Source organism: Astatotilapia calliptera, chromosome 1 (genome assembly GCF_964374335.1).
Source record: "Astatotilapia calliptera chromosome 1, fAstCal68.1, whole genome shotgun sequence".
NCBI classification, from domain to species: Eukaryota; Metazoa; Chordata; class Actinopteri; order Cichliformes; family Cichlidae; genus Astatotilapia; species Astatotilapia calliptera.
The window spans coordinates 3,518,563-3,535,013 of record NC_137422.1 but is presented as its reverse complement, the minus strand read 5'-3'; the positions used below and the strand labels follow the sequence as shown (position 1 = coordinate 3,535,013).

At 40.7% G+C, this 16,451-nt stretch overlaps 1 protein-coding gene across 13 annotated transcripts in view; it reads right to left on the bottom strand.

Annotated features, from left to right (window-relative positions):
• Positions 1-16,451, bottom strand: part of LOC113007008 (serine/threonine-protein kinase BRSK2-like) — a 149,472-nt gene that overhangs the window by 64,007 nt on the left and 69,014 nt on the right. For all 13 annotated transcript variants that reach the window (XM_026143349.2, XM_026143433.2, XM_026143600.2 and 10 more), the window contains exon 2: positions 10,011-10,105. In XM_026143349.2, coding sequence (XP_025999134.2) covers positions 10,011-10,105 — 95 coding nt within the window. The remainder of the gene's footprint in view (positions 1-10,010; positions 10,106-16,451) is intronic.

The following is a 16,451-nucleotide window of genomic DNA, read 5'->3' as shown; positions in this document are numbered from 1 at the left end:
GAACTGATTCAAATATCACCAAAACAACATAATTCTAAAGTGTCATTGCTACGTATTGTTGCAATGAATTGAATAAGACATTCATGAAAGTTGCATTTTCAGGTGGTTCGATTATGTTTTTCCCCCCAAACACAATCGTTTCAGTGTAGCAAATGCAATAGAGAAGTTGTTCAAAACAAATGAATCATATTTTATAAATTTGCAATGTCAATAAACTGTTTCTATTTCTAAAATCCTGGACCTTCACCCACTCTTCCCCATGCTCCCAGAGACAACAGCATAATCTCATGGACAAACATGACAGCAACATCATGTGACTGGTAAATATGCAAACAGGTGACAGTAATGTTAATGTGCCTTCAAACACCTCACCTTTACAACGTAGCAACATGTAATGACTATTTGTCTTCATTCATTCAATTTATATACACTGTTAAAAAATACAAGAAAAAAGTTTAATCAGCATCGAGTCAAATTAACTTCTGAGATATTGACATGTGATCTGGTCAGTTAAGGGAGTTGTTGATCCATCTTAGCTGCTTTGGTGTTAATGAAGTTATTAACAGGTGCACTGGAGGACTCACAATGAGACAACTATCTTTCCCTGGTGCGCTGGTCTCCCATCATCTTTCCTGTTTTTTGAATGGTTTTGCGTTTGGCTAGGATCAGTGGTACCACTGCTAGCACGAGATCATACCTGGACCCTTCAGAGGTTGCACAGGTAGTTCAACGACTCCAAAATGCTGCAACGTGCCAAAGCCAGAAGGTGTCCTGTTGCCTTCCAGCACAGTCTCAAGAGCATGGAGATTTCAGGAGACACGCAGTTACACTACAAGAGCTGGACCTATAACCCATCAGCATGATCAGTATCTGCTCCTTTGTAGAAGGAGGAACAGGATGAGTACTGCCAGAGCCCCACACCTCCAGCAGGCTACTGGTGTCAATGTCTTTGACCAAACAATCAGAAACAGACTTCCTGAAGGGTGGACTGAGAGCCCAACACTCTCTAGTGCAGTGTTTCCCAACCTTTTGGAGCCACGGCACATATTTCACATTACAAAAATCACACGACACCAAACAAAAATGTCCCGAAAAGCATATTGATCATTTTTCTCCACGCACCAGATATAGCAGAATTGGCTGGTTTCTTCTGACCACTACTCATGGTAGGGCCCTCATCTGGATCAGAGTTTTCTCCAGGACCAGGTCAGGCGGACTACTTCCTCTTTTCAAATATTTATCTATTGCTATTCATGCTGCATCATCTCACAGCATGACTATTATGTCATTTCTTCTTCGTCTTCTTCTGTTTTACTGGCATTTAGCAACCCATTGAATTAGAGCAGGTAGTTTTACTGCCCTCTAGTGGAAGACAATGTGATTGTTTTGCCTGTTACTCACGCTGGTCGCTTAGAGTACTAATCAGGTGGAACCAGATAATCTTCCACAGCACACCTGAACACTTCTCACGGCACAAGTATGTGCCACGGGTGGGTCCTGTGCTCACTGCCCAGCACTGTGGAGCCCGACTGACATTTTCCATAGAATACCAGAATTGGCAGGTACACCAGCGGCTCCCTGTGCTGTTCACAGATGAGAGCAAGTTCACCCTGAGCACATGTCACATGTGACAGGACGTTATGCTGCCTTCTCAGTATTACCAAGTTGATGGTGGGTCAGTGATAGTCTGGGGAGGCACACACAGACATCTCCGGGCCACAGAACCCTGAGTGCTGTTAGGTATCGAGATTACGTGGAATGTTCTTTTGGTTTTTAATCTTAAAGACTTGATTAGGTTTATGTCTCATCAGATTTTAATGTATAACTGATGATGTCAAAATTGAGTCTCCCAGTACCATTTAATACCAGCAATGAGGCAACAGTAAAGGTAGTAGACCACAGCACACAGCTATACTGTCAAAGTCTGTGTGAGTGTGAGATTGGCATGCACTATTATTGCTTCAATTATCCTGTCCTGAGCAGTTTCTGTCCTCCATCTCTTAGTAACCTGTGCTTCCTGTACAACACGCTCCTTTAAAACCAGCGTGACGGCAGTGTAAAGCCAGGGCAGACATGTGGGTGCTAGGCGGGACGATGGTAAGTCTTGTGTAAGGTGTTGATCTCCGAAGCATTGCTATAAATGTCAGGCTGCTCATCCCACCAGAACCATGCATTGGTGGTAGATATACACACTATAGCATCTTTGCATGAAGTGCATGTTAGTTCACAACAAAGGCCACTAAGGACTATGAGGTAGATATGGGAAAAGGTTGAGGGTGAAAACACAGGTGAAAGGACTGAGTTACCAGTGATCAGCAGAATGAATGACAGAACAGATGATTCTGAAGGTTATGTTGATCAAGCACTAAATCCTGAAGTTGTCCTTTACATCTCAGTTATAATTCAACATTTTTTTGCAACCATGACCTCATCGGCTTAAATCACTTTTTGTTTTTAATGGTTTCAATTATTCCAACTTATTACAAATTAGAGCAGGGCGATATGGCCAAAAATATTTATCACGAAATATATATCTGAAAATTTGCGATAACGATATAACTGACGATATAATTGATGCGAGACAAAATACAACTCCACAACTTTACTAGCACAAAAAAAAACACCATCCATTTATTTTCACTTAAACAAGAAGCTGGTTTTTATGTGCATTAAAGCTATATAAAAATTTAACAGTACAAATGTAAATTCCTTGCTGAAAGTTTAACCAAAAGGCATTTCCAGTAGAAATGGGCTGACATATCCTGAGCATAACCATGTATAATATCCACTGAAGTTAAAAAGAGGTGCTTTGCAAAATTAAACTGCAGTGTGCCAAATAAAAAAGTCAAATACGTATTTTTCAGACCATAAGGTGCACGGGATTATAAGACACATTAAGCAAAACAAAGCAGTCAGATAAATAAAACTTTATTCAACTCATTCTTCTTGCTTCCTCCACTTCTGTACCATTGATTCATTAATGCTGTATTCTATCACAGCTGGTCTATTCCCATGTTGTTGAAGTATATTAATGACTAACCTCGTATTGTGGATGGATTATCTCAGTTGTTCTCCTGACTGAAGTTTGCTCCGTTTACAGCATCCTGCCATGCGATTGCATTTGTCTCTAACCATCAGGAATCTTCACGTTAACTTTTATCGAGTGGAAAAGTGTTAGCGTTCATCCTGCAGCTTCACTGTTTATGTTATGCTAACATAGCTGTGTCGCTAGCGATCACGTAGCACATCATTATATATCAATTAGCCCAACTTCAGTAACCTTACAAACGTCACTGCTGTTTAGTTTTCTGTCTTCATTTATGTTGGAAGTGATAACAGAGCTGTACGTTTGAATTTTTTCAGAAATCTCTCAGTCAGGACATGCTATCCGGTCGTTCAGTCTGACGTCACTAGCCGTGTCTGGGTCTAAACTCCGCTGCAGGTCCACATATCAAACGATCACTATGGCATTACTGAGAGTTGAAAAACTGTCTAAAGTCTTTCATCTTTAATAAAATGATCAGCGTTCTGCTCTACCAGGTGTAACAATTGAGTTTAACATCCATGAAAACAGAATTTATGACATTTAACGGAGTTAAAAGTTAGCAGGAAGTTAGCTCGCTAGCTTCTATCTAAATACAATATAGCATGTCCTGACTGCGGGGTTTTGGAAACAAATTCAAACGTACAGCTCTGTTATTCACTTCCAACATAAATGAAGACAGAAAACTAAACCGCAGTGACGTTTGTAGGGTTACTGAAGTTTGGCTAGCTGGTATATAATGATGTGCTACGTGACCACTAGCGACACAGCTATGTTAGCATAATATAAACAAGCTAACTTTTTTTCCATTCGATAAAAGTTAACGTGAGTGTTCTCGGTGGTCAGGAACAAATGTATTAAAGTGGATTAAAGGACGATGATTATTTGTAGCTATGCCCTACATCTCTAAATATGATAACGTGCATGCCTACAAATGTCACTGCTGTTTAGCATGGCAGGATGCTGTAAAAGGACCAAAACTTCAGCCAGGAGAACAACTGAGATAATCCATCCACAATACGAGGTTAGTCATTCATATACTGCTGCATGGGCTGGGCTGTAGTTACATCCTAAGGTTTTAAAAACTGAGCTTAAATAAATGATTAGTGGTAATAAAAGCCGAGGGAGGTCAACAGTGATCACTGACTGTTTTAGGAGCTTTTTGAGATTAAATATAAGAAAATACATAACACTAAACATGTTAACAACACAAAAGCCATATTAAACACAGACTATCTGGTCATCACTTAACGACCAGATATCATGCTAGCGAAACTAGCGAGCTAACTTCCGCTAGCTTCCTGCTAACTTCTAACTCTGTTAAATGTAATAAATTCTGTTTTCATGGATGCCTGGATGTTAAACTTCATAGTTACACCTGGTAAAGCAGCAACACTGATCATTTTATTAAAGATGAAAGAATTTAGACAGTTTTTAACTCTCAGTAATGCTGCAGTGTTCGTTTGACTTTGGGACCTGAAACGGAGGGAGTTTAGGACTCAGATAACTCCCAGATTTAATAATAATAATAATAATAATAATGGATTGGATTTATATAGCGCTTTTCAAGGCACCCAAAGCGCTTTACAATACCACTATTCATTCACTCTCACATTCACACACTGGTGGAGGCAAGCTACAGTTGTAGCCACAGCTGCCCTGGGGTAGACTGACAGAAGCGAGGCTGCCATATCGCGCCATCGGCCCCTCTGGCCAACACCAGTAGGCAGTAGGGTAAAGTGTCTTGCCCAGGGACACAACGACCAGGACAGAGAGCCCAGGGATCGAACCGTCGACCTTCCGGTTACAGATGCGATTCCCAACCCCCTGAGCCACGGTCGCCCACCTTAGAGCACCTTAGTCCAATAACGATGGCCTGCTTCCATGTTCTACAAAAAAATGTGCTTTGTCGTGTATCTGACGGACAAACACCAAACCAGTTCCACATAGGGTTGCCAACTCCCTGAAAAATAAATTAGGGACATCTCGTGGCCAGGGCCGGGCAACCCAGTTGTCTTCACCCTTCCCAGTGTGGTGAATTTTCTAGCTCTTTTTTTGTGTGTGAAATTTTTTTTTTAACCATTTGACTTGAAGTTGATTTAAGTAGATGCATATTCTATTCTTTGTGATATGAACACATGTGAAACAAGTGATCATTTAGCCATTTATTTTTAGCTCAAAATGACAACATTAACACAAGAAAACAGGTCTCTTTCTTAAACAGAAGCCTGTCATGCTTAACTTTTGAGAATATAAGTAAATCTTTCTTTAAAAGAACTCTGTCCTGCTTAACTTAAAATAATAGAAAACAATAAAACGAAAAATATTCTTGTAACAGTGCACATTTAGTGCATTTAGTACAATTGGCTTCAGTTGAGGTATTATTTCAGCTTTTCTAACGCTAATCGGCTGCTCATGTTTGTAAACCCGCTTGTTCCCATGATTACGCATCATAACTCATCATCATTATTCATCTATGTATTACGTTTATGTATTAGTCATGTATTTGTTGTAATCATCTATCCTGGCAGTTGTTTATTACACAAAATAAGTTATATTATCACACTTCTGGCCACATAGCGCTGATATTCACTGCACATGCCCATATTAATTTTTTCCAGCCAGGTGTTTTCCTTTTCCCATTCTTCCCTTTCTCTGAGGGGAACAAACATTGCTGCTCTAATGCTGGGCTTACACTGTGCGATTTTTGGCCCATTTTGAGCCGATTTTTGAGTCGTGCGACCGTTTTGGTGATCGGACCGATTTTGGCCTTCATCGTGCGTCGTGTAGTATACGTGGGGTAACGAGAAGTGATTAACACCTCACGACCAGCTCCCGATCATCAATCGCTCGTGAGGGTCTCACCACAGCCGCTCACACTGCTCACGCACAAACACGTAAACGTCAGTGAAAAAGATGGAGCAGCACGGCTGTGCAGCGTGTGATCTGGACACAAGCGATGGAGGCACAACTTGTAGAACTTGTAGAACTCATCCGAGCCTTTTCGATGTGGCATCACAAAATGATCACGACCACAACAACCGTGAAAATAGTTGGATTTACACTGTTGCTCAATCACAGCTGCCTGATCATGTTTTTCATTAGCAATTTAGCAAAGTTGATGGTGGTGGTGTGTCTGTGTGAGTGAAAGACAGAGAGAGTGAGAGAGAGCGCGACAGATTCTCTGTTATAACCTTCATGTTATGGAGGCACAGTGTGAGCACTCAGGTCGCATCAGATCATCGGGTCGTATAGTGTGAGACCTGCATCGTGTCATGATTCGAGTTTTGAGGAGAAGACAAACGACTGCATGGTCTCAGTAGATGCCAGAATAGTGATCTTTATTACACACTTCTAAGACAGAAGCATGGGAAGACAAGCGTACAGCCACAGATCTCCGCCGGGCGGCGGCTCTCCCATATCTTTTATATTCTCCATGATGACATCACACAGACCTTCCTGGAAATGATAACTTCCCCTCAGTCAGAAAGTTCTCCTTCTATGTCCTGATGCAGACTAATGAAGTAATAATGAACTAATAACAGTGCATGTAAATGATATCAGTGAGATTAAAATAACATCCATTATCCTAACAACTCCTTTGAAACAATGTAAGACATTCAACATAATACAGGTCAATCCAACAGATCTAATGATTTTCACACTCTTCTAAGTCAGAGGTCTAATGCAAACTAAAACTACATACCATATTATAATGCAACTACTTTGATCTCATATATAAGGTAACATATGATAACAAAATAATCTCACAATCGTGACCTACGAACTTCTAACCTCTGCGAGTCAATCGTGCAGTTTGAGCAGGAGCTGAATCGCGCGACTGAAAAAAATCGCACAGTGTCTGCCCAGCTTTAGGTGTACTGTCGTCCGAGACTTGCACCGCAGTGTCAGCGTTTGTTTCCCTGTTGGCCATGCTTCTTGTTGTGGTCATCTGTTGTCTTCCGGTATTTTCTCCGCAAGCGACCTTTCCTCGACCAATGAGATGAGCGGTAATCTGAATTGTCATACTCGAATTGTCATAAGTGTGCTGTCAGCATGCGCGTTTTACCCATATTCTATCGTGATATTTCATTTTCTTATCGTTGCTTAACATTGTACCAGTATTACTGTGAACGGTATAATATGGCCCAGCCCTATTACAAATGTCTATTTAGTTTCTGTTTTTATTTAACTTATTTTCTTGCTTTTAAAACATAAAAATATTATTATATTTTCAATAATTAAATTTGCACAGTTTTCCTGAGAGAATGCAGGCTCTCATTCTAGATTACGTAGGGTGAAAAGTATGGACTCTCCACAGATTACCAGTCCAGCACCACAAAGACAGATGACCATGTCACATCTATGGTCAATTTATATAATCCAAACTTGTTGGGGTGCAGTAGGTACGGATATGGCAGCTAGTCAATAAGCCCATAATTACCAAATTACTAAACATGGAATAACTTTAATGTGTGATTTTAAAAGGTTTCTTAATCATGAACCCTGTCAGGATGATCTTTAAACTAACAAAAAGGGATTTTTTTTTTTTGTTAATTAAATTGGCTTATATGTGACCTGTGTGACCCCAGCACAGTTTAACACTCCTGCATTTCACATGCACAGGATTATTCAGGATGAGCTCATTAGTTAGTGACTGACATGTCACTGGCCAATAAGCACGCAGTTTCACGGTCAGATCCAACATCCATATACAAAGATGACAGTGATGGAAGGGTTCATCTTCAAAATGATATTTCAGAAACCAGCAGCAACATCCATCTTATATACTGTGTATGGCACACACTTCAGGGGGATAACCGGTTTATTAAAAATGTGATTAACAGTTTGGCTGCTAAATTCTTATTTATTAGATAGTTTTGCTTCATTTTTAGCATTATTATGCTTATTGTAATCCTTTGATCATTTATTCATCCACTGCTTATCCAACTTCCCTGGACCCAATCCCAGCTGAGTGAGCAAACAAATTCCCATCCACATCCAAATCCGATTTACAATCACCAACCTAACCTAAGATCCAAGTCTTTGGACTTTGGGATGAAACCTTTGGAAGAACAGGAAGAGCATGAGCTCAAACAGAAAGGCCAGCCACAAAGTTTCAACTTGAAGCCATTTTTTTTTCTGGGAGGGGACAGTGCTAACTGTTGTACCACCACGCCATCACTTGATTGGCTAGTTAATTAGTCTCTGAAAGGTTGAAAGTGGAGCACCTGGAGGAGACCAGTGCAAGGAACTACAACAGGGACTACTCGGTCCCCGAGCTATTCAGCTGCTTATCAAACATTTTGTACTCACCAAGCATATAAAGTTAACTATTTGTCGGCCTCTGTAGTAGTATGGCACCATCACTGTCCTCTAGAGTCAGATGATTTTCACTAGTCCAGATGCTGACTAACAGACACCATCCCCGTGAGGGAAGCAGGTTGAGTCCTGTATAATTCACACAGCCTTAAAATACACCGCTATCTCTGTAGAACTACTGCTGCCAGTAACCTCGCCCTGTTCTCTCATATTGGTGTGTTTAGCAAAGCCAGTAGAAATTCTTTCAACTTTATCAGTCATGGATAAAAATCTGAGATGACAAAAAGAAAACAAAATGTATTTATATGGAAATGATTTGGGTGATCCGGCGTCTAACGACAAACAAGGGAAATGTAAATGGGTCTTGTGCGGTGAACAAAAGAGACGTTCGTGTGCAAAACCTCGACAGAATAAATCCAATGCTTCGCTAAGTTTGGAGCAAAGGAAAGGAGAGACACAAAAAAGGGAACCTGCAGCACATCTGAAAATGTCAAACAAAATGGGACGAGATGGGGTCTCTTCAAAATGCCAACGGAAGCAGGAGGAGCGGCGCCTCAGTGATGCTTTCAACATGCACCTCCTTCAAATCCCATCTGGGTTTGGTACTATATTTTTAGGTAGCTGGTTAAATTTCGTTGTGCGAGAACGCAACGGTTATAACTTGAGCCAATAGCTGCCTGTTGCCATGACAACAGGGCCTCGGCTTCTTCTGAAATAAAGCCGAGGCGCGAAAGATTAGAGAAAGCTACAGGGGCAACCCCCAGACAGACAGAGGAGGGAATGGCTGGCAGTGAACACAACCATGTCAGCATTAAAACATGTTAAAAACACAACAGCCTTAATAAACACAGAGTAGTTTGGACCTGGAAGCAGGGTTCATCACATCATCTCGGTATAAAGAATAATAATCATAAATATAGAAGAAATGTCAGCAGGAAAGAGATTGCTGAAAGTACCGAGAGGGACATGATGTGACAAACACAAAACAAAAACAACAAGACTGACGAGGGAAAAAAAGGCCCAACGCTTTTTTTTCCTCCTATCGGCTGGGACTGCAAATAAAACTCCACGACATGACCGCACAGTTTTTAATATGTGACCACACACAAGCATAAATGTGGGCAACGACGTCTGACAATCACATAGGTGCAAAATCTCCCCACAGAAGTAAAGTAGTAAATTCGCCTTCATTGTACAGAGAGGCGACGGAGAAAGTACATGAGAAACTGAGGTTTTTATATTTGAAATGTAGAGAGAAATGCACTGTACCTGCATCATGTTCTGGTCTATTTCCTGCTCCTGTTGGTGTCTAAAGTGAATATTTGCCAATAGCAGCTTTGCAAAAAAGTAGTTATAGAAATCTAAGGACCTGAACATTTTCTACTATGTTGTAAGAATTACCACAAAGAATCTGGAAAACATGCAATGCTAAATATTATTCACATAGAAAAAAAGAACAGTGCATCAAACTCCTAACTCCTGTACATGGGACAATGCACTCATGACAGACAAGACACGGCCAGTGATTTTGCTTTTCTCTCCAAATCCCACTGACATGACCGGGAACCAGGTGATGAACTAGAACCCCAACTAAACCACATGAGCCGGGGATGACTGCATACGCAGAGAGTAAAATTGGTCTTACCTTCATAAGAACTGACTCACTGAGCTTTTCTCTGTTGACAATCTTTATGGCAACTTTCTGGTTTGTGACACAGTGGACACCCAGCTTCACCAGACCTGAAACACAAAAACGTAAATAAATTTCACATCAGTCGTCATTTCTTCATATTCTGAGTCACACTCGGAATATGCAAACTCATAACAAAAACATTTGAACAGAGGTTTTCATGGCAGGACGAAGTCTAACCATAGCTGACCATCATAGAAAGAAAACCCCGAACAATGAAGACGATGTGAGCAAGCACTTGATGGCAGTAAGATGGAAGAACTCCCTTTGAAGCAGGAACAGACCTGCATCAGGAAGGGGTTTCTATGAGCCGCTGTGGGTGGGGATAAGGTTGGGGTTGTTGTGTCACACAAGTCCTACATAAAGTTTTGTTAGACAATGTAGTCCGTAACTTTCTGAAGCAGATGTACTCGAGGTGCCCTTTCCTAAGTTTAGTTCTCAAAGTCTTACCTTATTTTATCTGTTTTTGAAGAAACGAGTCACAAAGAATATAAAACAAATAATTTGTTTTGATGTATTTCAGAACAAAGATGAAAGAAAACCACAAATCCTGGTACAGGATTTTTTTTCATAGTTTAAAAGGAACGATTTATAATACTACACACTGATCCCAAACCACACAACTGCATATTAACATTACATATAAATATATACATTTAAAAAAATAATGCATAGAATCAGACATATCTGTTTCTTTCACCAGAGTATGGGAACAAATAAGCCCACTTCAGAATCAGAATCAATTTCTTCAATATTTTGAGTTTTAGGATTTTACCTATGTTCTTGTTCTAGTTCTGTAGTTCTGCTGGTACTGCTGGTATTTTATTGCAGCACTGGTTCTGTTGCCTAACACAGCGGTTCCCAACCCCTGGGCCACGGACCGGTAGTGGTCCGTGAGTCGTTTGAGGCTCGGGTGTGAAATTTATGGTTTTCAGGGTTTTTATCGTAAACTTGGTTTCCCTGGGTCTTTTCCCGTGTTGTAGTCGTGTGTCTTATTTTGAAAGAAATATTTGCGCGTTACCATAGCGACCAGAGCGCATTAAGGGGCAGAGAGGAGGACGTTACTCTCAGTGTTGTTGGCGCATTTCAGGAGGACGCTGATAATAAAGTTACACAGTTAATTCACGTTTATTATTATATTTACAAATTACCACAGTTTTCGTATTGGTCGTATCATTTTATTTTGTTGTATTTATCGGCAACACCTTAAAGGACGGTCTGTGAAAATATTGTGTAATAATAATGGATTGCATTTATATTGCGCTTTTCTAGGCGCTCAAAGCACTTTACAATTCCACTATTCATTCACTCTCACATTCACACACTGGTGCAGGCAAACCACAGTTGTAGCCACAGCTGCCCTGGGGCAGACTGACAGAAGCTGCCATATCGCGCCATCGGCCCCTCTGGCCAACACCAGTAGGCGGTAGGGTAAAGTGTCTTGCCCAAGGACACAACGACCAGGACAGAGAGAGCTGGGGATCGAACCGGCAACCTTCCAGTTACAGATGAGCTTCCCAACCCCCGAGCCACGGTCGCATTAAACCGGTCTGTGGCGCAAAAAAGGTTGGGGACCGCTGTATCAGAGCATTGGTTCTGTTGCCTAACACATTCATTGACATAGGATCTGGAAGGAATATCTCTTTTATCCAAACAACAACTACTGCAACTGGTTACACATTAAAAGAAATATATGATAATTAATAAAACACTAAGACCCAGTAGCAGACTAAAAGTGAAGTTAATGATTCTAGTTTGCACATGTATAGCTGGCTTTACTACAAGCTGATATAAACTCAGCTTTGTTAACCACATGGATAAAAATGTCACCGGCTTACATCTCCCAGGTTTCTTTATCACTGTGTACTTCTGAGAGCTGCCCTGATGTTATTCCACCATTCCAACAGAAATGTCAACACATACTACCTTTATCTTATTACAGTCACAATGACTCCATTCATCTTTATCAAAGCTCCGACACCAGGGGACTATATTTTACTTTGTGCTGAAGGTCTTCAGACAGCAGTGGAAATGCCACTGTGCATATGCACCTCTTTATTACGTGGCGCTGCATATATATTTCACAGGAGATGAGTGTGTCACTATTTGAAAGGTGATTTCCCTGCGGTGGTTCACAAGGAAGCGAGCGGAGCCGCGAGCAGCGGGGGTCTCTGGGCCAATATGGCAGCCTGGGGGCTCTTTTATGTCACCAGTTAGAACTGAAATGGCTTCCTGCGTGACATTCGCCGAGTCTTATTGATCTTGCTGTCAGAGAGGCTCGAGGACGGCTACAACTGCTTGCCATAATTCAGGACTAAGAAAGCCCTATAAAGGTTGCTCTGTATGAACACATTCAACCCAACAAGTTATGATAGGTGCTATAGAGGAGAGTACTCTGTGAGAGCTGAGCAGAAAGTAGCAAACTAGGAAGCAGAGATACTGTACCTACAGCTTAAATGTCTTGAATCAGCTATTGCGTGCTTTCAGAAAATTATAATTTTTATTTTTAATGTGAGCATCAAGCAATTATTGTTCCACTTGCACAGCATCATAAAGGGCTCATGACTGGCGCTGAACATCAGAGGAAATAACCACCAACTTTGGTCTTTTTGGTAGGGCTGTGCGATATGACCAAAATCTCATATTTCGATATACGACATTTATTGTCCCGAAAACGATATAAATCACAAAAATGTTAAATTTTCTGTAAATTCTGTGAATCTCAGCCAACTCGACTCGAAGTGTTTCCAGCTGGGCGTCGTGTACCTGGAGTCGAGTGTTTTGACCGATGCATGAAACTGTACATTTTTAAGGCACAAGTTGGAATGGCCGCCATTGTCTTTGTGAGTATTTATTACACGCCGTGCGTCGGGGAAAAGTCTGTTCTAACATTTGGAGCGCCTGCCGGCTCTTTTTTTTGCTTCTCATCCGTAAACTCTCTGCATACTCTTTCACGTGATTCTTGCATCGGTGGTAGAATTTAACACGCGTTTGTAATGACGCTAGTTCAGTTTACAACAGAGCTCATTCGCTCGGTCAGCAGATGGCAGTATCCTCGTACACTGGGGAGTAAACTGCCATTAAACGAACAGAAGAAGAAGAAAACATCTGCACATGCGCAGTAAGGATCGGGGAGTCCTGATCCGTAACTATCTTTTTATTTTTCGTTTTTGTCTACATTGTACTGAAATGCTTCATTATTGCAAGCATTTTAAGAGATACTTGTTATTCTTAACATCTTAACAGATACTCTGACCCATAACTATCGGAAAATGCTTTGAGCGGCAATAGTGGCCTTTTGCACGTGCGTGGTACGGATCGGGTTTACGGTACGGATCGGGTAGTGACAGGTCCCACATGCTGATATTACCGTCGTTGTTGCTAACGGCAACACGTAAAAACAGTCGCTTGTCCGTCCATAGTGTGGTTATTTTAAATATAAGAGAAAAAGAGAACTTTAAGAAATTAATATAGCCGCTACACTGACCATCAAAACCATGAAAAAATAAACAGTTTATTTTGCGACACCATGAAACAAACGATAGCGTGATATGAAACGACAGACGTTTTTATATCGTCATCTGATATATACCGTTATATCAAACAGCCCTACTTTTTGGTACAGTGATAACAAAGAGAAACATCCAAAGTAAAAGTCAGGAGAAACTCCCATCAAATAGTCCTAAAAAATTAATAAAGATGAAGAAACCAAACAAACACGAAAACTCCACCAGGTAAAACAAGCAAGTCACATGTTTAGCATAACTATGCGCTGTAGTAGTAGTAACCAGTGACAACCGGCGATGACCAAGCAGAAATCATAACTACGACTCTTTGCAATCACACCTTTACTGCTTTTGTAGAGGTTAAGTAGCACCCAGGTGCTGCCAATCAATTACACTTGATTACCTGATCATCCGCCAGTATGACCACTGAGTTCTAGAAGTTAGTTGGTTTGGAGCATTCACCACAACCAGTACAGTGAATGCCCCACGAACTTCACCTTAAGGTCAGACTGTGCAATGGTCAGACAAATGGTAAAAAAGCCAAGACCTACATGTCAAAATCTAACATTCATAACTAACCTCCAGGCTTTGTTATCATACAATTAGAAAAGGACTTAGTAAGCATGGCTGGTTTAAGGTAGATGTCTTCTTTTTCTCTAAAAAGATGTGTGAGATTTCAGGTCTGTCAAGCTACATCTGAATAAACCACAAAATGTCTTTTGGACAGACAAGACCACAATGACGTCTGGTCATAACATACAGCGTTATGACCATAACGCACGGCTTGTTTTTCCACCGCATGTCCAGGGCACATTGAGGTAACCGAGTCAACCTTCAACTCCTTTTTATCCCAAAGCAGAGTGACATGCATGCGTCTGTTCAACAGCTAAAGCTTGGCTCATTGGGCCATGTAACAGGACACTGTTCCCAAGCACACCAGAAAATCTACAACAGAATGGCTGAAAAACAAAAGAATCAAGGTGGTACAACTGCCCGCTAAAAGTCCAGACCTCAACCCAACTGAAATGCTGTGGAGGGATATTTGGAGAGCTGTGCATACATGAATGCCCACAGTCCTAAATGAACTCAAACAATGACACAACAAAGAGTGGGCTAAAATTATGTGAGAGACTGATAAAGGCATATAGGAAATCGTTACATCAAGCTATTGTAGCTAAATGTGATTGTAAAAACTACTGAATCACAGAGTGTATTCCATTTTTTATGTTTTCTGACATGGAGTACCTCAGAATTGAAGATGTACTTTTTTTTTTACCTTGACTGTACAGAGCAAACCATCTCTTGCATTGTAAAGTTCAGCACAGCAGTGCTATAAGAGAATGTCCCACAGGTTGTGGATCATCTTCCATTATGGAGGGTTACCTTATAATGTAGGCATTTTTCTTACATTGCCACTGAACTGGTCTTGTTCCACAAAATAAAAGAAAGTGAATGCATAATGCATATGTTGAACAGGAGCAGGAGCAATGCAAAATGCATTATTCCAAATTCATACCAGACTACAACTCCAAACAATCCAACGGTAAATTCCAATACATGTAATGGTTGCGTAAATGTCCATATATCTCTTACTTCCCAAAGGCACATTAAACAAACTGGTCACTTATTGATTATCATACTTGTTATTAGGCTCTCTTGCACAGCATGTCTTTATCCTGTCTTCCTTCTCTCACCCCAACCGGTCGCAGCAGATGGCCCCGCCCCTCCCTGAGCCTGGTTCTGTCAGGCTCAGGTTCCCACTGTCACCAAAGTGCTTGCTCATAGGCGGTCATATGATTGTTGGGTTTTTCTCTGTATGTATTATTATAGGGTCTACCTTACAATATAAAGCACCTTGAGGCGACTGTTGCGATTTGGCGCTATGTAAATAAAACTAAACTAAATTGAATTGCTTATTGTCATTTTGAGTTAGTTCTGCTGCTGAACTTCTCTCTGATCACATCACTCATTAGAAAACCTTTCCATGTGTATATGGCACATAAATCTAAGAAGTCTACCCAATGAAATGAGGTTTCTCACTGAAGTTGTAGTGCAGTAATGTTTCAGCCCCTGCACCTCTATGAAAGGTATTTAAAGTGTATGTTATAGCTACATGGGCCCAATGAAGGCGATAAAGATGACTCATTTCCACTAAAAACACAGCTGTGTCCCGATAGTCTTCTTCACAGTTTTTCCTCCGTCTTATAATTACTCCTCTGACACTGTAATGTGACTTTGTCTCAACAGAAAGCTATACGTTTTTAATTCTATACAGTATGAAAACAGTAAAAGCACTTTATGTTGAACAGTTTTCACTGTTTCTCTGTTCTTACAATCATAAAAAACAACTCCCAACTAGGCCCTTATGTAAAAACTTCTGACATTTCCATGTTACACAACAACCGCTGTTTCTCTCATTCCTGTATAATTCAGCAAGGAAGCGTCCGTAAAAGCTTGTACCTTTGCCGTTTGACACAGCCCCATCGATGTGCACACGCTGGTCTTTTTTGGTTATTTATGAAGGAAAGTTGAGTTTAGATCCTGGAACTTTACCCACCAGTCAAGGGACCCTATATGAAGTGTTATTCCTTTGGGAATAGTTCCATGAAATTGTGCTTAGATATTGAAGAATATTCCTTAAACTTTGTGCGAGAATGAGACATTTTCATGGCTTACATGGCACGTTTAATGGAGCTTTGGCAAATCTCGTACATTAGAACATTTTAAGATGACATTTTTACAAAATGCATTTAGACCTAGAGTCAGACAGTCCTCGTCAGTCATCTAAAGTACTCTATTAAATGTAATATTCTATCTATTAAATGCTTTTCTTAACAGGGAGAACATTTTGCATGCACTTAATGAAAGACTAAGAGATTTTTCAGCTTTT